At 35.8% G+C, this 23,626-nt stretch overlaps 1 protein-coding gene across 9 annotated transcripts; it reads left to right on the forward strand.

Annotated features, from left to right (window-relative positions):
- Nucleotides 1-9,472: 9,472 nt before the first annotated feature.
- Nucleotides 9,473-21,579, forward strand: LOC101266066 (protein FAR1-RELATED SEQUENCE 2). 9 transcript variants are annotated; one of them, XM_010327976.4, is made up of 4 exons: nt 9,518-9,864; nt 10,999-11,450; nt 20,680-20,893; nt 21,195-21,579. In XM_010327976.4, the coding sequence occupies exons 1-3, from the start codon at nt 9,735-9,737 to the stop codon at nt 20,881-20,883; spliced, it is 786 nt and encodes a 261-aa protein (XP_010326278.1). In that variant the 5' UTR covers nt 9,518-9,734; the 3' UTR covers nt 20,884-20,893; nt 21,195-21,579. The 9 variants fall into 9 exon arrangements, with proteins under 9 accessions (XP_025888596.1, XP_010326278.1, XP_010326280.1 ...); XM_069288843.1 differs by having other exon boundaries at nt 9,546-9,864; nt 10,974-11,450; XM_026032812.2 differs by having other exon boundaries at nt 9,556-9,864; nt 20,983-21,579.
- Nucleotides 21,580-23,626: the final 2,047 nt, after the last annotated feature.

Here is a 23,626-nt window from a genome sequence, read left to right on the forward strand (position 1 = left end):
ATAATTTCCAAATACATAGTCAATACAAAATCACAACCAGACCTAAAATTATCTACTAGAAGACATACTAACGCATGCTTTGAATCTTTCAAAGGATCTAATGACAGGGGAATGCAATGGGGACAACCTTAGTTTTTCAATTGAGATTAAACTGAACCTTAATGGTATCTTGGGAAAGGGACCAACAGAGAAGAAAAGCCATACCTTAATGTCGTTCAACACTTGTTTCAATGCTGCCTATTCCCACGACACCACTGCCTACCAAAATCCAAAACCCAATACGTCGAGAAGAATGTTGTTGATTTTCATTTTTAGCTTATATTTTCGTTTAAGTTTTTGTGTGTTAGTTCTTCAAGAGTAAAAAATTATTATTTTTAGTTCTTTTGCTGATGAAAAACGTGAGAATGAGAGTGAGAGAAGTAAGAATGAGAGGATTAGGATTAGGAGAGTTAGGTGGAGACTTAGTCAAACTAGGTTTCCTCCTCCTCCTCATTATTATTATTATTATTATTATTATTATTATTTGTTATTATTATTATTATTATTATTACTATTATTTTATTAAAAAATTGATTTTTCTATAATTATATTAAAAAATTAAATATTAATTAATTTAACTAATTCACTAAATTCAATTAATCAATTAAATCATTGCTTACACCAAGGTTCGAACTCGGGTGGAGCAAGATTTCGCTCAAAGGGTCAATTTCGGCCATTCCTACCTGAATTACCCCTAGACCCTCCAAACTTAAGATTACCCCTTTTTAAGTTCGGTTAAGACTCATCCAGGTAAATCTTCATATTCGGGTTCCCTACATGGCTGGACCCAACCTTTCATTGCTCAAGTAACTCACCAAGTTAGTTGTTTTGGCTGTTTCAAGGGTTATCTGGTTCTACGCGCATCAATCCGTGTGAACCCGATCTAATCCTAAGTATTTTAGAAATATTACGCATTACTTAGCATAGTCATTTTAGGATTGTTACAGAGCTTGCTTTACCTCTCTTACCTTAATTGTATGCATTGGTAAATCCCTCATCTTGTGGCCATTCTTACCACACCTGAATCAACTGTCCATGCCGGCCAGATATTTACCCTCGTGCTTCTTTCCACACATATTACAAGAAGCCATAGTCAAGAAAGATCCACTACCATTCCCTACTTGAGTCTTAGGGTTAGACACCCTATATTTATTGAAATTAGGAGGAGTATTGGAAGAACCATGACCGAAAAACCTTTGTCGAAATCTAGGATGACCATGTCCATCAGAACTTGCAAGGGAGAAATTTCCATCACCGTTTTTAGCCCTTTTTACCTCCTTAGACCTTTCCTTAAGATTTTCCTCTTCAATATGTTGTGAATGAACCATAATAAAAGATATGTCTATGTCATTGATAAGCATGGCGGTGCAACACTGTTTGACCACCATTTTGACACAACGAACGCGAACTTACTCATCCTTGCCCTAAAATCGACAACCAATGTTGGAGCATACATAGAGAATTGTATGAACACTAGAGCATATTTCCTCACACTCATACTTTATTGATGAAAGTTTATGAGCTAAAGCACCTTTTATTACCTCATATCTAGGGGAAAGAACCTATCAAGAAAAGCAGCCTTAAACTTCTCCTAACCAAGAGGACCCATATCTTCAAGTCTTCCTTCTTTCCATTATTTATACCATATTTGAGCAACACCTTTAGTTGATAAGAGTTTAACTCTGCCATTTCCACCGACATCACTCCCATGATCATCAATACCTTATAGACCTTAATAAACTCTTGAGGATCTTCCTCAACCATAGAACCATGAAACTTCATAGGATTCATCCTTGTGAAGTTCATCACTCTAGAGGCCAACGTAGCCACATTTATGGGAACCACAACATATTTATTGGCTTGGGCCGTCATGGCTTGAGTCAACACTTGAAACAACCCTAAACTCCGCATTTGTTACTTGCTCGGCTAAAGGATCAAGCGGAACTTGAGGAACTTATGGAGGAGCTTGTTTTTCCACAGTCTCCTTTGTATTCCTTTATAGCATAAGTCCTTCGAGAATCAACATTGGGTAAGGATTACGAGAGAAATCTTATAGATTTAAACTCTACTACACGACTTTAAAGTAATGAAAGAAGTGAATTTCCTAATTATCTTGTAGCCTCTCATTCATAAATGTGATGCACTTCATACTCATGAACAATACTCTATTAGACGTGGCTTATGAGACATCCAAGGACCATTCTAAATCTTGTGCTCTGATTACCAAGTATGTTATGACCCAAGGGTACACTGTAGATGTATATGGAGTGTAGCCCCCGAAGGACCCTATACAAGCCACTTAGATTTCATAACATAAGAAATAGAAAATAGAAGTAAAATAATAGTCCAAGTCCAAAAATTTTTATAAAAGGAAGCGGAAATCTAAATAGTTTGTCTCAAGCAATCTAATACAATAGAATGAAATTGGGCCTAGCTCATACATCATTTCCAAAACTAAAATACAATATAGAAACTAACAATGAAAATCTGTCCTTGAAGCATGAGGATTCACCAAAACTCGCGAAATCAACCAAGACAACACTAGCCACGAGACTGCGAACCTTGAATATCATACCTATATTTGGAAAAAATGTAGGCAAGAATATGCGTTAGTACAAAACAATGTACTAAGTATCATAACTATGCCAAAAACATTTAATTATGCTAACATAGGACATTTCATGATATGCAATTGACCAAGTTAAATATGATATAAAGTAAGGTAGAAAACATAATTTTATAAAACATGGTCATTGCAAGCTAACATCTTTAGAACCTTTGAACTCATGTAAGATACTTCTTGAAGTAACCTTAGTTCATCGTTATCGTGGGAATGAGCCTTAATCTATATAGAGACCATGTGAGCTATAACATGATCCCATGTGTCTCCCACACAGAAAAGAGTTGTCCTACTTGTGAAGGTAAGGACCATGAGCTTCTAGCTTAAGTAAATCCACTAGATAATATCTATCTAGACAATCATCCTATGGGGGAACATAAGGTAAAGGATAATGAGATTACTTCTAGAAACCAACCTCTACCAACGGGAGAGCCTCCATCTCAATATCCTCTTGGTGCTTAACATGATTCCCACGGAATAGTCATCTCTTACTTGTTCTTATCATCCATGGAAGGACATGTCGTATTGCCAATCCAACATAAGTTTCATTAGATATCTCCTGATCTTTGATTCAACTAGGTGAGAAAACCTTTCAACCTTAAGATCCTTATTTTGTGAGAAAACTTTCCAGCATCATGGCTATATGTGTTTGCGAGAAATCCTTTCAACAACAAAATAACATGTCATCATCATTGATACTTTACTCTCAAAGAATATTTAAAACATTTACATAATTCTCATGAAAACGTGTATAATTCCATAAATCACTTTTCAAGGCTAAAAACCCACTTTCAATCATCAACATTTAGAAAACATGAATTATAAATGAATTTCATCATAAATTCATGATATTGTTTCATTACATTCTTACTTTAATAAAAATTTATCCTTTATAATCAAAATTCTACATTATATGATCATATTTGAAAATATGGGGATTATATGGGTTCATAAGGGAAAACGTCATAAAATCTTAGTATTTCATCAATTCATTCATAAGAGATCATAATTCAATTATTTAATTCAATAATCATAAGAACCTTTGGTAATTGAAGAAAACTCTATTGGGGAATTATAACTTTGAAGTAGAAGGATTTGGGAACTCCATGAATGGAAGGAATTCATGGATAAAAACTATCATACCTTAAAGCCAATTGCTAATCTTCAATGGAGGAATTGAGAACTTGGCTTGAAACCCTAGGTGAATCCTCCTCCTCCTCCTCCTACTCCTCCTCCTCCTTCTTCTTTTTCTTCTTCTTATTTATCCTCTTTCTCTTCTTCTTCCTCCTCCTCCTCCTCCTCCTTCTCCTCCTTCTCCTCGTCCTCCTCTTCCTCTTCTTCTCTTCCTATTCCTCCTCCACATCATCCTCCACCTCCTTCTTATCTTTCTTCTCCTTCTTCTTCTTCTTCTTCTTCATCTTCTTCTCCTTCTCCTTCTCCTTCTCTTTCTTCTGCTTTTTATTCTCCTCCTCCTCCTTATTTTTCCATTTTTCCTCCTCTTCTCCCTCCTCCTTCTTCTTTTTCTAGAGAGAAGAAATATTTGAGAGTTTTTCTTTTTGGTGAGTTTTGAGAAAATGATTTTAATTAAGAAATTTGGGGGTAAAAATTTCACAATCGGGGAGCACCCCTAGAGGTAACCGGCGTCGTCATCCTTGGAGAGGACTAAGACTAGCCTCTTAGCATTCGTCATTACATTTCATAGCTTAAAAATTTGGAAAAATTAAAACTTTTCATACATATCTATACAGTGAAGTTTACATAGACCTCGCATACTACATATGGAGTTTACTTAGACTCCACATATAGGATGCTTACATAGGCTTCTGATTAAATAACATAATCGATACGTAGGAATTAGTCTAATACTCATCTCATATTGAACTATCTAAAACGAGTACAAATATTGGACATAGACAATACAAAGTTATGCCATCATAGGTTTACATCAATATTCAAATGATAAAGGAATGAACAATGAATTTAACACAATACAACTTCAAAGCTAGAATGTAGAAAAGGTAACATCCTCGAACATAAGGATCTGCCAACACTTGGAGAAAATAATCCAAGTCTTGTTCAATCGTCCTCCTAGGAACTTAATGGATGTAACCTACATATTTGTATAAAACATAGAAATATGGGTTAGTTCACCACTTGTACTAAGTATGGATATATGAACATGAAGCCATTTGAAGACGTACATGCTAAGTCATTTTGAAAGCCTTTATGCACATACAAGAGATCATATACAAGACTAGGATCACGACAACATAAGACATGTCCATAAACAAGAACAAAATCATCATAATGTCATATTAGCATTTCATGTTCAATAAGTCATATCATCAACATACAAAACTTTTACCAACAATTTCATGCCAAGCCTACAAGTGAAATGCTCATGTGGAGTCCCACAAACCCACACAATCAAGTAAACAAGACATGAGATCATAAATAATGCCTTGCTTCACAGCACATATCAACATAGTTAGTCGTCACCACATATAACAATTTAGACCAATATCATGTTCATCAATGTAACCAACATCATATAAGAATATCATCATATAAATTCAACATTATACATTTCATATATCATAATACATAATAACATAAAAACAACCTCCTAGGACTTCCCTCAAAGCCAACTTGTGCAATGTATAGATAGAGTCTCATACCCCTACTTACGCTAAGTCAAACTCCTTAAGTTACCCTAGTTAGTGTTCACTTTATTACTTCATTTTACTTTCGGGAACAATTGTTTTAACCGACATATACCACATGAGCTAAATGTGGAATTTGGTGTCATGAAACTCTACACCAAAAGAAGGTGGTCTACTTGCCAAGGTAGAACCAAAACATGAACATAGCATTCTAGGTGGATCCACAAGCTAGTATTCCTATGAGGGCAACATAGTTCAAGAACTAGGAGACATGCTTGAGACCCTCTTTATGCACCATGGCCTTGTAATCTCTATCTCATGAGAACCATTGTGAACCTACCTTCCCACATTGGGAAGGACACCTCTCATAACTAGTTCACTCGGTGGTAAGCTAAAGTCCCTTTTTGAAATGTCTTTAAGATGTTATTAATCAATCATAGCTTAATGTAGGTCATAAGAGACTAACGCCCTTTTATAGCAAAATCATTAGCTCATTAGGAATTGCATGAGAATGTCCTTTCATTGTAATCCTTCATTAGTGAGATTAACACCACCATCATCATATCATAATAAGGCACATAAGTGATTCACAATCAACCTTATATCATCATACCTTAATCATAATCTCACAATTCATATATTCAAAGACATTTCAATTACATTCATCATTCCATCACCTAGGTAATCTAATCACAAGTAATACTTCAATTAACCATCATCACCAAGAAAAAGGCACTATAATTAAAGTAAGGATTAAAGATCACAAGGTCTACGAATTCACCTTCATAAGCCTCCTTCAATGGTCTTACAGTCAAACAACCATATTAACCCATCAATAGTCTTAATAACATTATACATTGTAATCTATACAAGATTTAAGTCAATTGTATCATCACTAACAAAATTAACTTCAATCCATGATCTAGGGTTAGGGGAATAGGTTTCATCACGAATTCTTTAAGAACTAGATTCAATCGCAACAATACATTACCCTAGGTAGTCTGTAAATGAATCAAGATAGTTAAAACAAGTTTAACAATCAATACATTCATCAATTCCCATCAAAACATAATCAATATCCTAGATCTGGGGAAATTGAGGAAAATACATGATCTACAAAAAATCCCATAATTAACATCAATTATTCAATATCTACACTTAGTTAGCCACGAGTAATCACAATTTGACATAACCAACCATCAATTTCAAGTTCACAAGAAAACCCATTTGGAGAAGAAAACCCTTGGAATTGGGTGATTTAAAAATCAACTTTGAAGGGATCTCTTGGGAAAGGAAACCAAAGAGTGAAGAATTCATACCTTAATGAAGCTTTATCCACAAAATTAGAGTAAGAACCTTGGAGACTTTGTCTTCTTCTTAAAGCTTCCTTGTTTTTCTAATGGAGGATGAATAGAGAGAAAAAGTAGAGAGAGGTGAGAGTTTTTGGATTTTGATTTGGAGATTTGATTTGAGTGAGTGAATATGAGGTAAAATTGATTTTAAATAAATATATAACCATCCCATGAAATACCCAAATGATCCCTCACTTAAGTTGACCTTTTAATGAAGTCAAAATTGAATTCTAAATTTCAGATTTTTCGTCTGTAAACAAGTTTGCATCACGGAGCTGTTTCTAAAAGATCATCTGAATTAATTTTTGAACCAGAAGAGTCTGCTACGTGTTCGCAACGCGAACCAAGATTTCTGGTCCATGTGAGACCTAGACCGTGACGCAGAGGCACTTCACCATAGTGCATTGTGCCATGTTTGGGGGACGCAATCCTCGGGGGGTTAGACTTGGACGTTTTCACCCTATACACATTATTTTGCTTATTTAAAGTATTTCTACAAGTTTTAGACTTCATACAACACTCCCAAACCTTCACAAAACCTAAGGACGTTTTACTAATTCAAGTGCACTATTTTCTGGACGTATTGGACGTTTCTTGACGTTTTGACTCTAACAATTCCTAACTAGTTTTAATACATTAAATTAGGCTCAGAAACAGTGTTTTAAGGTTTAGTTTATCATGTGAGACTCTAGATTAGGTCTTGGACTTTCAGAGTGTTACAAAAACTACATATGTAGGGTCTTAGACATAGGAAAAAATGACATAGTATTAGGCTAGATTAATTAGGAAAAGACCCAACTGCCTCTTGAAATAACTCAGTTGCTGACCGATAACCACGACCGACGGACCGTGGATTGGATTACGGGCCATCTTGCACAACTGCCTTTAGTGGTCAGGTAGTTGAAAAGTAGAGTTAGAACCACGAATCCTGGACCATGAACCGTGGCATGACCAGTGGTCCGTTGATCAAGTCGTGGGTTATGGGTTTCTGAGCCAAGGTTGGGGTGAGCAATCACGGACCACACCTATGCTCTATGGTCCCTCCCATCCACGAGTAGTGGGTGACCTCCTTGGGTTAGCACCTACAACCTCTTAAAATAGTTACTTAGCACTATTTTGAATTTGAGGTGTTAACAAAATATTATATATAAAGCAAGAGTAAGAGTGAACTTTCTACACGTTAAAATTAGAATATCTATTCACTTTTTTTGTCTTTTAAAATTATGTATCCTTTTACTAATTATTATTTATTTATAAGAAAATTTATTATCTCATGTTGATACTTATTTGAGAAGAAATAAGAAATAAGAAATATTTCAACGCGATTCGATTTCATACTAATGTAGTAGTATAGGAACTATTCCGATTTCGGTGAAGTTACAAATTAGAAGAACTCGAGAAATTTTGATTCCCCAAAAATATCAAATAGTTAATCTTTGCAGAAAAAAGATAATTTTTAAAATTATTAATATTTGTTACTACGTAATCTTGTATGTAAGATAATATAATGTTTTAGTTTTAATAATTGATAGATTTTAAGTAATAAAATCACGTGTGAATAATTTTACTAGTTAGACATAATTAGAGTTATTAATGAATGGAGTACATCGGTAAAAATGATTTAGCATTTTAGGCTATTTAGTGTACTTTTTAAAGAAAATGACATAAATAGTCCCTTAACTATATGAATAGATTTAAAATGGTCCCTTAACTATAGGAATAAATTTAAAATGGTCCCTTAACTATACACTAAACAGATCTAGTCCTTTAACTATACAAAAACTTATCAGTTTTGGTTTCTTAACTATGCAGTTACCGGTTTTAGTTCATTAACTATAAACCTATCGATTTTAGTCTTTAAGTAATAAAAACTTATTAGATTTGGTCTTTATCCATTTTAATATAAAATAACTTAGGTTTATATTAACGGAAATTTTCGTGAAATTAAATTTTTAACTTATTTTTAAGCTATTTCTCTGTGCCTGCCCTTTTTTCCTAAACTACTCTTATGAAAAGAACAATAACGTCAACGATTCATAGTAAAATTAATGAGAAAATAAGATATAAATCTTAATATTATTCGATGGAGGATAAAATTAAGCTATAATGATTGTTAATGACTTGAATCTGCACTTGAATATGTTAACTAGTACGTATTTTATTTAATTTACTCAATTTATTTTTACGTAAAATAAAATGAATAGAATAATATAATTGATCTATTTAATAATTTTTTAAAAAGTTTGCAAGTCTACCATTTTGTGAATTTCAATTTCTGAAAAATTAAACAAATTCCATTCAATGAATTCGTTGAAGTACAAACTTTTGGTTTTAACGAGTAATAATTTTTTTCTTTTTGTTATAAAGTTAAACATATTCAAGTCATTAGTAACAGTAATATGCTTCATTTTATTCTCCGTTGGATAAAATTATGACTATATTTCTTTTCTCATGAATTTCATTTTAAATCGTTGAGACTAAGGTTCTTCGCATAAGGCTAATTTGAAGGAAAATTAGCGGAGAGAAAGAAACAACAAAAAAATTGCTAGATGATTTAATTTTTCGAGGCATGAATTTCGTTAATATAAACCTAAACTATTTGTATTTAAAAAGTGAAAAAAGATCAAACATGATAAGTTTTTGAATACTTAAAGAACTAAAATAAAAAATTTATAATTAAGGGACTAAGATCACAAGTGTATAGTTAAAGAGATCAAAACGGATAAATTTTTGAATATTTAATTAAAGGGATAAAATTGTTAAGTGTATAAATAAAGAATCATTTTAGACCTACTCTTAATTTAGAGGCTATTTATTTCTTTTTTTACATATAAATAACACTTAATTTATAATAACATGATTGTAGTGCAATAATGAAACTGTTTTAAGCATTACCTAGAGTTAAAGGGTCTCCTCAGAGCCCAATCCGAATTCAGTAACACACTTCTAAAATTATTTGGGTTATCCGTTGGTGGTACTATTTCTCCGGAGACCTATTCCTTTATCATCCGTTTGCGTAAATACTCCACTTTTTGTTTCTGACGTGCCAATGAACAATGTATGTTTGAAGAAGAAGAGCCTGATTTGGGAGAAGAAACGTCTGAAATCCGAATTAAAGCTTCAACGGCCCTAAACCCACAAAATTTGGTCCCTAGCGGAACATCAAAAGCGGCCTCCGCTGTCCATACAAGTGAGTTTGACTCTTGAATTGTTATTTTAAGCACTGAAGTAGTTAACTTAATACTAACAAGATCGAAAAAAAATCTCATAATTGTTATGCAGTTGTTCAATGGAAGTACGTGTTTAAGTAAAAGCTCTAAGCTAGAAATTCAATTTCCTAGGGAAAGCAATTGTGCAGCGTGGTCTTTAATTCACGAACATGCGTGTTTCGAGATTCGATTCCGTGTACAGTTGAGTGTTTTTGGCCAGCAGTTGTTTTTTTAGTTCCCTGGGCAATGGGGGCATATACGTTGGTGGGGAGATAAATGCTTCTAATAAGTTGTTTGGAAGGAGGTACTTTATTTGGTTGAAAACAAGTTATCCGGGATTATTATACCGGTATAAGATTTTTTGGGTTATTCCATCATCTATATTGATATAACTTATTCATTACTATGGTATAAATTAGGGGTGTCAAATGAGCAGGTTGGGTTGAAATTGAAAATATTACAATGGGTTGAATAGAAATTGGGTTGGGTGTTGACTCACCCAAGTTTAATTTGGGCTCAAATGGGCTAAAAAATGGGTTGAGACTTGACATGCCCATTTTGACCCGATTAATCTCTATAATTTAATATATTGATATTTAACTTTTATAATCACAATTTGAATTTCCGCTCAAGAATTTTTTGTTTAAAAAGTAACAAATCTATAGATAAATTTTAAAAGATGTTAAATAGATAATAATTCATACGTTCGATATAGGAACATATCTTAATAAAAGTTTTAAAACGGGTTGAAATTGGAGATTGAATTGAGCTCAATTGAGAATTCTCTTCAAATGGGTTTAGCTTGAATGAGTTGAGATTGAACCAATTCAAACTATCTTAAGCCCAACCCTTAAAATTGTGGGCGAGTTGGACGGGTTACCTATGTTTGGGTTCATTTTTGACACCCCTAGTATAAATGATGGCATAAATAATCTCATAACTGACAAAATAGTCCTGCATTTGATCTTGGGATTATTATACCTATACCTCGCACCAAACTAAGTGCCACTGATCCTCTGCTGGAGAAGACATTTTTTTTTTATAATTTTCATTACTTCTCTGTGATTTTTATTGTTTGATTTATCGACAGAGTCATGTCTTGATGGTCTTCTTAGGTGATACGCATCATTTTGGTGTGGCAGTGGACTTAAAGGCTGGAGTTACTACTATAGATTGTTCTGCTGAAAGTCAGTCCGTTGTATGTCAAGACAATGTGGTTCCTGAACCATTTATCGGGATGGAGTTTGAGTCGGAATATGCTGCCAAGGAATTTTATGATTACTATGCTAGGCGTGTTGGGTTTATCATGCGCATTGATCAGTGCCGGCGTTCAGAAGTTGACAAGAGAAGCCTTTCACGACGACTTTCATGTAACAAGCAGGGCCATTATGTGAAAATGAAAAACCATCATGGACCACCCCGAAAAGCACGCACCAGCACACGAGAAGGGTGCAAGGCAATGTTGTTGGTAAAGGTTAACAAGTCTGATAAGTGGGTTGTGACGAGATTCGTCAAGGAGCATACCCATCAATTGGTGCCTTCTGGCTGTTCTTCTGGTAATGCAATGGTAATCAAGAAATTCTCTGTATGGTACATTTTAAGCTTAATTTTTTTTGTTTTTGAGTTCAATCTTTCAAGTCAATTTTACTTTGTATTACCTCATGAAAGATATTTAGAGCACAAATTCTTAGAAAAGCTTATGCAGATCTGCTTTCATTCTCGGATCTTCTCTTGCCTGGGATGGAATAACTCATCTAGTCTAGCTGCTACCGCCTTCCTATCATATAGACTACGAAATAGGAGGTTGGGTGATTGATAAGTAATCAATTAGCTTTACCAGTTACTCTGTTTTTCTATCGTCCATCTTGAGTCATATTGTCCATAACGTCCTCTGTGTAATCATTGATTTCCATTTAGATACATACATCTTAGAAGCAGTATAAAGGAAAACATATTGGCCTGGCCATTTATTTTATTGCAGTTTCTCTTGTTAAGTGGTCCAGGCGCCAGATACAGTTTCTTCCATCTTTAATCTTAAGATCTGGAATGGGTAATTTCCTTTCACTCATTTATTTTCTAATCTGGTCAATCTGAAAGCCTCTAACATATTTTATTGGCGAGTGTAGTTTTCCTGATTTAGTTGGCCTTTCATGTTGTAGTTTCAATCTGCGGATACTTTGATTAACAATCTGAGTAAAGCATGTTTTTGTTATCTAGCCTGGCTGTAGGGGTAAAAAGAAAGGAGGAGGAAAAGACATCCTTTTCATGGATGACCTATAGTTGGCCAAGAACATAATCCAAGCAACTTCATTGCTTTTAATTGGTTCTGCTGAGTTTGAACTTCACAGTTGAGGGGCTTTAGACAAAGTTTGACATTTAACAATCACTTTCGATTGATTGACTTAGGAGTTGAGATAAATAATTTTTCCATGACCATATGCTTTTATTTTGAGTTCGTGTGCATTCTTCATATAAACCTAGTGTAAGTAGATTCAAGAAGCCTCTCAATCCAGTTAATTTCTCTACTTTTTCCATGACCATATGCTTTTCTTTTGAGTTTGTTTGACATTCTTCATATAAGACCTAGTGTGAGTTGATTCAAGAAGCCTCTCAATCAAGTTAGTTTCTCTGCTGTGGATATATGATTGCTGTTGTTACGTTTATGTGGCAAGTGTATCAGAACTTGAGTAGTTAGGTAACTCTGAGGAGATCATTTTTCATGCTTCTTTTTTTCTTTAAATGGTAACATTCTATATATTATCAGGTGTACTATACCAAGATATATAGTCCCCTAAAGTTAGAAAACCACAAAATTTAGAAGCCTTACTTCCTATGATGCTTCTTACCTGCTGTCTAAAACATCAAAAATATTTTCTGTTTGTACTAGATATTCCTGTTTACACCAAAATTAGCATAGAGCTAGGCAACTCATCTTCATCTTCTGAATGTTGCACCACTTGTCCTCAAAACACCTCTGATTTCTCTCTTTCCACATAGTCCACCTGATACATGCTGGCACAACCCTCCATCTCTCCTTCTGATTGGACAAATACCATCTCTCCCCAACTGTCAAGAAGCCCCTTTGTGTTTCCTGGCATCACCCACTTGATTCCCCTTGGGTTAGTGAAAATTCTCCAGATCTGCAGTGCTGAAAGCAATGGTTGGCTGTCTCTGCTTGTTCCTACACAAATAACATCTGGGACATAAGTTCATTCCCTCATATTCAACTTTTCCTGTGTCAGTACTGCTTCATTGGCCACCAGACAAGAGAACAAGCTACTTTCAATTGAATCTTTTCTTTCCTGATCATTTTCCATGGCCGACAACCCACTTGTTTATTGACTTTGCTCAAATTCTTGAGCCTAAACCACTTAAGAAATTCCTTGAGAGTTCACTTGCCATACCAAAATATCTGCATTTTCAGTGACCCCCTTGAACTGATTTAGAGTATGGTAAAACTCTGTTATTCTCTCTATTTCTCAGTCATTTAGAGATCTTCTAAAAGTTAGATTCTACCCTCGATTAAAACAAGCTTCAGCCACTGTTGCTTCCTGTTGTTGGCATAGAGTGTAAATGTTTGTGAACAATTGTTGTAATACACTTTCTTCAATCCAGTTGTCTTACCAGAAGAGATCTTATACCATTTCCCACTCTTTGTTCTGTATTGTTCCTCGTCTTTGTCCATAGATTCCTGATGGATCTCTCCAAACACTGCAACCATGGGGAGTGGTTACTGGGTTTGTGGTCTAACTACCCTCTTCCCCATATTTCTTCTAAATAACTTTCTTCAACATAGGTTCTTCTTCTGAAGCATATCTCCGAAGCCATTTCAGCATTAAACTCTGGTTCTGAGCCTTTAAATTCCCTATACTCATTCCTTTCTCTTTCTTGCTTCTTATCATGATATCCCGTTTGACTAAATGAAACTTCTTTTCATCACTGTTTCCCTGCCAGAAGAAGTTATTTCTTGAAGTGTCAATTCTCTTTATCGCACTAACAGAGGCGGGAAATAATGACATCATATATGTAGGTAAAGCATCTAGCACACTGTTAATGAGTATCGACTCTCCTCCACCCCCCAAAAACGAAAAGAAAGACAAATGTTGCATTTTCCACTTTGTCAACTTCTTTTCACATTTCTCCTCCATATTTCCATAGATTTGCTTTTTGCAGCTAGAGGCATAATTAAGTACACACTTGGTAGTTCTCATACTTCACCTCCCAGAATGTCCGCTAGCATCTGAATCTCTTCCACTCTATTTGCTAGATAGATGAAGCTCTATCCCCAGTTAATAGGTAGCCCAGAAATTGCCTAAAAAAATGAAGAAGATAACTCTCAATACCCTCAATTGTTCCAAATCTGCATCACAAAATATCAAAGTGTCATCTGCATATTGTAGGTGGGATATTTCCATGTTGCTGTCTACCCTGGAATTTACCTCAAAATCCCTATTCCAACCCTCAACTCAAGCATTCTGAAGTTTATCATTCATCCCCTCCATTGCTAATATGAACCAAAAAGGTGACAGGGAATCCCTTGTCTCAAACTCCTTTTAGAGTAGAAGAAACATGCTGGTGAACTGTTAACCAAAATTGCAAACTTTACTGTACTGAGATAGGTCTTGCTGATTTGAAAGTGTCCATAAATTGACTCACACTTGGCCCGTCATAGATCTTGCTGAAAATGTGCTTCTGTTTGGTGCCAGAGAGTGTGTGAGGACTTCTTTTCCGGTCACTGGTGGGGCTTTGCTTGCTGAACAATACTTGAGCTTTTGGTGGTGCTTGTTTGTGCACAATGCTCATGATAATAGAGGACAACTGAAATAACACTCATGGTCTTAGGAAAATTGCTCGACAAAGATCTTTCTTTCTCCCTGAAGTTGCTGGTAACTGTGTAGAGGCTATTACTTGACCTCATTGCATTACTATGTTAGAAATAGAATGCTGGGGAGTGGGGAGAGACTTTATGGAATGTGTGATTTTTACACCTTACACTTTTATCTATTCATATAACTTGTCTTCACGATGATTACTTTACACTCGTTCATTGTGGGAGACTAGTGCAGCTATACTATCCGTTCTAGCAAAAGAAGATGAAATCACGTCTCCTCCCGTGGGAGGGGGGAGAAATCTTCCATAATTTACTCCTAAGAACCTATCCAGATTTGCTATTTTTTTTGTCTTAAAAAAGGTGAGAGAAGGATGTTGTCACTGAAAAGGTCGAAGGGCTGATTTGAAAAGAAAAGTATTTGACACCACTACTGGAGCAGCCTACTCTTTTCTTATTCCTCGTCAAAAAAAAAAGCTACTGGTCTCTTAAGGGGAGATTTGAAAAGAAAAGTATTTGACACCACTACTAGAGCAACCTACTCTTTTCTTATTCCTCGTCAAAAAAAAAAAGCTACCGGTCTCTTAATTACTCTTTATCTTGTTTTTTTTTTGGGTAACATTGAAAAATTACCATTAACAATCAAGAACAAATACAAGCTAAGAGCACCTCGTCCATTTCCAATAGTGATGATCCTCGGGCCTCGGAAAAACAGATAACTAGGTACAAAATTTTTGCCAAAAATTCCTACTCCTATGAGCACACTTTGAATATTTAAAAAAATCTATCTTGTTTACAATTTCCAGTTTGATTTGCTCTAGAACTTCACTTCTTTGTACCGCAAGACCTTTGTATAATGTCTAGTTTTTAACCCTCCAATTGTGATATATTAATCCTCCCATAATAGCTGCCACTATTTCTTTCTTGAATTTCTTCCAATGCCGTCTCATGATCATATCCATAACCTGTTTGATTTCCCCAGATGGTAGAGTAATGCCAAATTATTGGAGTACTTCATCTCTTGCTAATCTGAACCAGAGGTAGTCCTTGAACAAATGTTGACTAGTTTCCACATCTTGTGTATCACACAAGCTACATGACATATCTTCAACATATACATTCATATGCGCTAGCCTTCCTTTAGTTAGAAGTATTTAAAATACAACAAGCCACATAATAAATCTATGCTTGGGAGGAGAGACACTATTCCAGACAAGCTCAGCAACATCACACTTCACCTGATCCCCACCTAGTGCCATGTAGCTCCCAGGTATAGAATAAGTCCCTTTTGCAGTGAGGTTGTGTATCATGTTTGTTCATACCACTTTCTCATTCTGTCTTTTAGTGAATTTAATTTTCTCCAGTGCCAGCTACTATCCAAAGGAGCCTTGTGATTCCAGATATTGATATTTGTCCTAATGTAGACTCCATGTACCCATTTTACCCATAGCGAGTCTTCCTTTAGGGCAAGCTGCCTGAGCGATTTCCCCATTGAAGCTACATTCCAATTCCTATATCCCTTAATGTTAAGACCTCCATAGTTCTTTGGTACACAACTCTATCAGAATATATTAATACTAACTTCTTTTTGTCTGTTGTAGACTTGTAGTCCCCCAAAGATACACCCTACATTTCTTATCAACGTCTTTCACAACTCTTTGAGGCAAGATGAACATAGACCCCTAAAAAGCTATGAATGGAGAAAAGCAATTCTAGGAGCACCTGTAGTATTCCTGCATAGGATAATTGCCTTGCATAAGTAGTCTTGATTCTCCAGTAATCTTATCTATAAAGCTTGACATTCCATCTTGCTCCACCTCTTTGAAGTCAAGGGCAGCCCAAGTATCTTGTAGGAAATACACCTGTGTGAATCCAATCAGGCTGATTAACTGCTCTTTCATCTGATCCCCATACCAGCTAGGACGATACTTTGATTTATCAACATTTGCCACCAGTCTAGTTTTGCACTAATGCTCCAATGTCTCCTTAACTCGGGTGACTGTGTTAATTTCACCTTTGTAGAAAATCATTAGATCATCAGCAAAAATTAGATGAGTTAACTGCAGTTGTTGACCCATTGGATGAAATCTGAATGTTGGTAAGAAGCTCATACACTTAAATATTCTTGGAAGGTATTCCATCACTAGAACAAATTATAATGGTGATGTAGGTCCATGTCGGAGTCCTCTTTTGCCTTCAAAGTAACTATGTCCTTCATCATTGATCTTCGCTGTAAACTTGGTAGAAGTAACATACACCCCGATTCATTGAATGAATCTAGTAGGAAAACCTTATCCTACCGGTGCCTCCTCTAAAAATTCCTAGCTCACCATATCAAAGGCATTCTTAAGATCTATTTTCATTAGACATCCAGGAGTAGTCTTTTTATTATAATGCCTAAGTAGATCATGACGAATTAGTATATTTTGAAGCATGGATCTGCCCTGGACAAAAGCAGCTTGGTAGTTTGCTACAATATGTCTAATTGATTCCTTCAGTCTGCTACAAATCATTTTGGAAATGCATTTATACACCACATTGCAACAAGATATTGGCATGTATTGACTTGCCAACTCTGGACTATCAACTTTAGGAGTGAGAGCAACATTAGTGGAGTTAAGTTGTCTAAGCGATTTCCCATTCTAAAAAAATTCCTAAACATTTTCTGTAATGTCCTTCCCAACTATATTCCAAGTAGACTTGAAGAAACCAGCTCCATAACCATCAGGGCGTGGACTATCAATAGAGAACATTGTTGTTTATACATCCTTTTCAGGGAACGGAGCCAAAAGCTTAATCTGGTGTTCTATTGTGAGGACATTACCATTTTGCATGAGATACTTATTAGCCTTCCTTTTATGTGGTTCCTTCTTCCATAATAGGTCCTTTTAGTAAGACACAAATATGTTTGCGATAGTGTCAGGATCAGGTCAGTCTGACAGTTACCTTGATCCTCCTTCAACTGAGTTGTTGCTTGCTTAAGCATTCTATACTTAATAACATCATGCAAGTATCTATATTATTATCTCAAACATATTGGCATGTCCGATCCTTCTTTCACAACATTCTGGAAATGAGGGTGCTGGCCCCAAACATTACAATACTGGAATGCATTTAGCCTTGTATGGTTCTCATCTTCTAGTGTTACTTTGGCAGGGCAATGGTCACTGATCCCCTCATGTACTAAAATAGTTCTACTTCAGGGTATTGTCTCTAATCACTCTTGATTGATAAACACCCAATTTATCTTGGAGAATATTCTGTCATACTACTTTTATCATTCCAGGTGTACCTCTCCCCTTGGTAAGACAGTTGGATCATTCCACACTCATCTATACAATTTGCAAAATCAACCACCTGATCAGCCCATGCCACAGGATTTCCTCCAATACTATCTTCAGTTGCAAGTACAGAGTTAAAATCTCCTAAGATCAACCAAGCCTTCTTGGCCATTCATTTGCAACAAGTATTCCCATAGACTCTTTCTTTCTTCCTTGGTATTAAATGCATATACAAATGTTACTAAAAAGGACACTTCTAGAGGCACGTAACACACTTCACAAGTAAGAGCATTCATTCTAATTGGAACTAGATGATAAAATCCTGGTTTCCAAGTAATCCATACTCTACCATTATAGTGCTGTCCCAAATAGTAAGGTTTTGCCATCCCCCAAACAGTTTATTAGCTAATTGTTCTACTCTATTCTGTTTTCCTTTCGTTTCTAACAACCCAATTACACCAACTCTTTCCTCATTGCAAATAGGATCTTCTGCTTATTAGGGGCATTTAGCCCCCTAACATTCCAACTTTGAGGATAAGCGGAACAACAACCAGAAAATTAGAATGAATAGTGTTAATCTTTTGTATTTTTGGTGTAAACAAGACATGATGGGGGATATAAAACTTTATAGATAATTTGTAATCTCCCGTAGGGTAGTTTGATATGCTCTGAGGAGATTGTAAGTGACCTATACTCATCATTTATTTGATGATGAGCCTTTTGTGAATACTCAGTTACCTTTATCTCAAAAAACATTCCAACTTAGGATGCTAACCATCCCCAGAAGATGGGATGGTCTTCTGTCCAACATTTCCAACAGATTCTGGACTCGGATGTATCAATGAAGTGGCTTGTTGGTTTAACCCCTGAAATATATTTAAGCTAGTAATCTCCTGATTTTTTGTATTGCAAATCTGTACTCCTCTTAAATTTTAGAGGGTGTTTGGATTGGGTTAAAAGTTGATCGAACCTATTTTTAAGTCAGTTGTTGATTTCTGGAAGTGTTCGGCAAATAGAAAAATAACTTAAAATAAGTTAAAAATAACTTTAAAGTAAGTTAGGAATTGTTTGGCAAGGTCAAAAATGACTTAAAATGAGTTTAAAATGATTTCGAATAAGTCAAAAACCAAAAGTAGGTCTGACTTTAAAGTCATTTAAGTTCGACTTTTCATTTTTGACTTAAAAACAAATTTTTTTTTGCCAATCCAAACGGGCTCTTAGTTGGGTAACCCAGTTTTCACGACCAGATTGGCTTTCATCAGAGGGGGCAACCTAGTATTGGATTCCCACTTGGTGAATTGACCTTATTCTGGTTTGTTCCCCATTAACACGTGCTCTTCCTGGCAGCGAGGAGTTAGCATTGGCTCGTATGGATCCCTTGGGTATTTGCCGCTCCTTTTGTTGTTGATCTTTTCTTTCCACCGCTGGCTTCTCCGCTTTTTTCTTCCTACATACATTTGCCGAGTGATCATATTTCTCAAAAATGCTTAGATAATGCAGACTTCCATTCATAGATACTTTTTTCTCTGTCAGATTGCCTTTCTCATTCCTAAACATTATATTATCTGGCAAACTTGCATCCGTCCCCACCTCAAAATTTAGTCCAGTCTTCTTCTCTGTACTATGATCTACAATTGGCGGTTTCCCAACCAAACTCTTAATCTTACTTTATCCTTTCCGACTCTAGTACTTGAAATCTAGTCCTGGCAGTTTTATCCAAATATGAATAGTGTACAATTCCATCTCTAGAGAATTCCACATCAGGAGTCCAAGCCTTTATAATAAAAAGCTTGTTATCAAAAATATAGATTCCTCCCTGGATCACCTCATTTATACCCACTGCTGTATCAAACCTGACAAGGACTACCCCATTCTTCATCATCACAAGTTTGTTAATTCCACGTACCCCAGTCTCTGAATGTACCCTTTCAAAACATTAAATGGAGGGTGGGCACCCAAAACATAGCACACTAGTCCAGTTTGAATCCTGCATTCACCACTGTCAAAGTCATCCCATACTGATCTCTTCCATTCGGGCATTCCCATTTTCTCTTCTACCATCTCAGCCCAAGATTTCCTGCTGGTACTAGGAGGGTTTGAACTGCCTTTCCCACTAACATCCAGTTCCACATACATCCATTGTTGCTCTGCCTTCTTTTGTTTTGCTTTCAGGGCAATTTTATCAAACACTTGGACTGCAACTGGACTTGTAGTCAATATTCCATTGGCTTCTGCTGGGACTTGGTTATTTACAGCAATTGGTGTCTCACCTATTTCTTTCCGTGTACATTGTCCTGCAAATCTTACTAATCTGGACTCATTATTAGCTGGTGATGTGCTTGTTCATTTGTGCTTTGTTGCTATAATCTCAGTAAACAATGTAGGATTTTCTCTTCTACTATCATGTGTTGATTGTGGCCTAAGCCTCATGAACTCCATTATTAGGTAGCCAAACACTATTATGAATTTCCTCTTATTACTTCTAGAAAAATATCAGAAGAAGCTTAAAGAACTAATTAATGTCGGGATCCCACAGGAAATGGGTGACTAAAGCATGTGCCCCTCTAAGGATCTCAAGCCTTGTCAATTAATGATATTTGAAAGTGTATGTCGTCTTCATGTGACCAAAACTGGGCCTGTAATTCCTAATGATCTCTGAAATAACTGCCTTTGATTTTCTATTGTAGGATAAAAAGGACAGGAGAATCCAAGAACTGTCTATGGAGTTGGAGCATCAGGATAAATTATGTGACCTTTACAGGGAGCAACTAGTTACTTTTTTGGAAAATGTTGAGCAGCAGATGGAGCTTATGTCGAAGAAAATTCAAGTTGCCGTTAACAATGTAAAAGAAGTAGAAGCAGAAGTTCAAAAGCAACCAAATAGCAAGTAGCCATGCCTAAGTAAATATTTAGGTGCTTATATGTCAGATTTCTTATGCTAGCTTGACAAACATTTGATTTAGCCTAATTTTTCTATATTGGAAAAGTAGGACAACAAGAAGGAGAAACTGGAGAAGACATTTTCTGTTGGAATCTTAAGTTACGTTTTGTTCATCTAATGTTACTGCCATTTATTTCACAATGTTGTGTAGCTTCCTGCTTGTCAGTTCAAATTTATGTAGTATTCAATGAAAGCTGGTTAGTATTGTGGTAATCAACCTACTAAGAATTTTATTTTTCTCTACTTGTTCAAAAGTTGCAGCTGAAGCAGCAACTTAGTTGTTCTCGTATGAGCAACTGTAGGATGATGCATCAAGCAGAGAATTGGAGATTGTTGATCTGTATTTCCACAAGTTATGGTGCATCAGACCGTTTTGGAGGAAATAGACGACACTGAAAAAGAATTACTCACGCATGATGCTTATACCAAAAAATATTAGTTTACCATGGTTTATGATAAAAATGAGGCAATGTGTGAACGCTGAATGCAGATTTCTTTTTATTGATGCTGAGTGTACATGTAAAGTTCCATTTGACTGGATAATAGAAGTAGTTTGTCGCCTTCCCAGTGAAGTGTACATATTTGAATGCTATGAGTGTATGGGTATCATCCGTCAGAGTGATCTGAGCAGTTGCATTTTTTTGCATATTTTTGAATGTTTGTTTTTTGCTACACAAATATTTTTGCATTCAGGTTAAAAGTTAAGAATATAATAAATTCAAAACCTTAAGATGTGTGTGGTTATCCACATCAGTACTACTGACAATCAAGAATTAAAAACTTACTGGCCTTAAAATCCTTCATCTGAATTTTTCCCATATTAACATGTTTTATGTTTTGGAAATTGTAAAGGCTAACTTTCCTTGAAGTGGAGCACATAATGCGCACTAGACAGAAGAACCACCTTTTGTTTCTGGAGAGCAAGCACATTCAAAAAGTATTTTTATAGCTGTGACATATATTGTTTAAGTTTTGGATAATGATAAGTTTCATGATGATTACAAGGTAATTTGTATTTTTATGTGATTGAGGGTGGTTATAGTTGTGACATATATTGTTTAAGTTGATGATTTCCAGGGTGTTATGTTAGACTAGTAGTTGACTAAAGTTGGATAACGGGAAGCTACGGAAGCTACATTGGGTTACTGTTGGGGGTCCTCATTCTCATGTGTCTACTGATTTGGCCGATGAGAAGTGAGGAAAGCTGGAGCAACCCTGCTATGGAAAAAGAAATTTCAGTTTGACTCTGAGAGTGTTGGGAAGTGATCTTTCTGACTGTTGTAGTAATCGGAGAACTTGAAAGGATTTATGGGTTATGTAGGTAAATGGGGTCAAGACTACATCAGAATTCCTCTTGATAGTTCGAGCCTTGCGGTGTCTCCACTGGTTCCGAAGTAAGTAAAGGTAAGATAATTTTCTTCGATTCTGATCTTGTTAGTCTTCGCTTTTTGCAGTATTTTCATGAAAGATAGTTATTTTGCTAGAACAATTGGATTGACTATAGTGGTGTCTGCCAATCTAAGTGGCTTTGGATGTTGTTTCGCTTCTCAGACCTACGTTTTAAGTTATTTTGCTTGAACCTTCACTCTTTTAAATAGTCAAATTTGTGTTGAATTTCATCAAAATACACTATATCTAGACTCTTCAGGATCCTACATGCATGCATCAATTGAGAATGAAAAGATATTGGTGCATCCTATCCACAAGGCTCGGGTTGAAACTTTAAAAACTAGAAATAAGTTATTGCAGTGACAAATAAGGGTGGCAGCGGAACCAGTATTTACGGGTTACCGGTCCGGTCCGTTCCGTTCTGGTTCGGTTCTGGTTTGATATCGTTTAGTACCGGTATGGACCAGTTTTTTTCGGTTCCGGGACTGGTACCGGGATGGAAATCGTTATTTACCGGTATTTCTCGGTTCTGGAAATTATCGGTCCGGTCCAGTTAATATTTTTAAAAAATATATCTGTCAATAGCCGTTGGGTAACGGCTAGTGGACCCCCCAATGGCTATTCGAGTGAAATTTCGGCCAATAGGAGTCCTACCCCACCCAAACTTTTTTAATACCCTAAAGTTTTAAAAATTACACTTTAACCCATTTGTTTACTTATAAATATCCCTAAATTTCATTCTTTTAAATCAGAAAATCATCTATTCATCTTCTACTCTCTCAACTCTCAACTCTCTAATCTCTAATTCTATAATATATAATATCTTGAGTTCCGGTGTTGCCTCATTTGGTCTTTGGAAATTAGATTTGGAGCTTCAAAATTCAATTTTAAACTTTCCACTCCGGCTTTCGGCAGTCATAAACGTCTACTTTTTTAAGTAGACGTTCGGTACATTCGTTCCAACTTTTATTTTACGTTTTATTTATATTTAAATGTCACGACCCAAAACCGGATCGCGACTGGCACCCACACTTACCCTCCTATGTGAGCGAACCAACCAATCTAAACCTTAACATTTCGAACATAATAAATAGAAAACAATGCGGAAGACTTAAAACTCATTAACAAAATCAATAATCAACTTCTATAACTCAAAACTTATCATTATCGCCAAAATCTGGAAGTCATCACCACAAGAACATCTATGATCAAATGACTAAACTAAGAGTATTCTAAAAGCTAAAACAAGTAAAAGCTAGTCCATGCCGGAACTTCGAGGCATCAAGACAGGAGGAAGAAAGTCC

The sequence above is a fragment of the Solanum lycopersicum genome, chromosome 9, assembly GCF_036512215.1.
Source record: "Solanum lycopersicum chromosome 9, SLM_r2.1".
NCBI lineage: Eukaryota > Viridiplantae > Streptophyta > Magnoliopsida > Solanales > Solanaceae > Solanum > Solanum lycopersicum.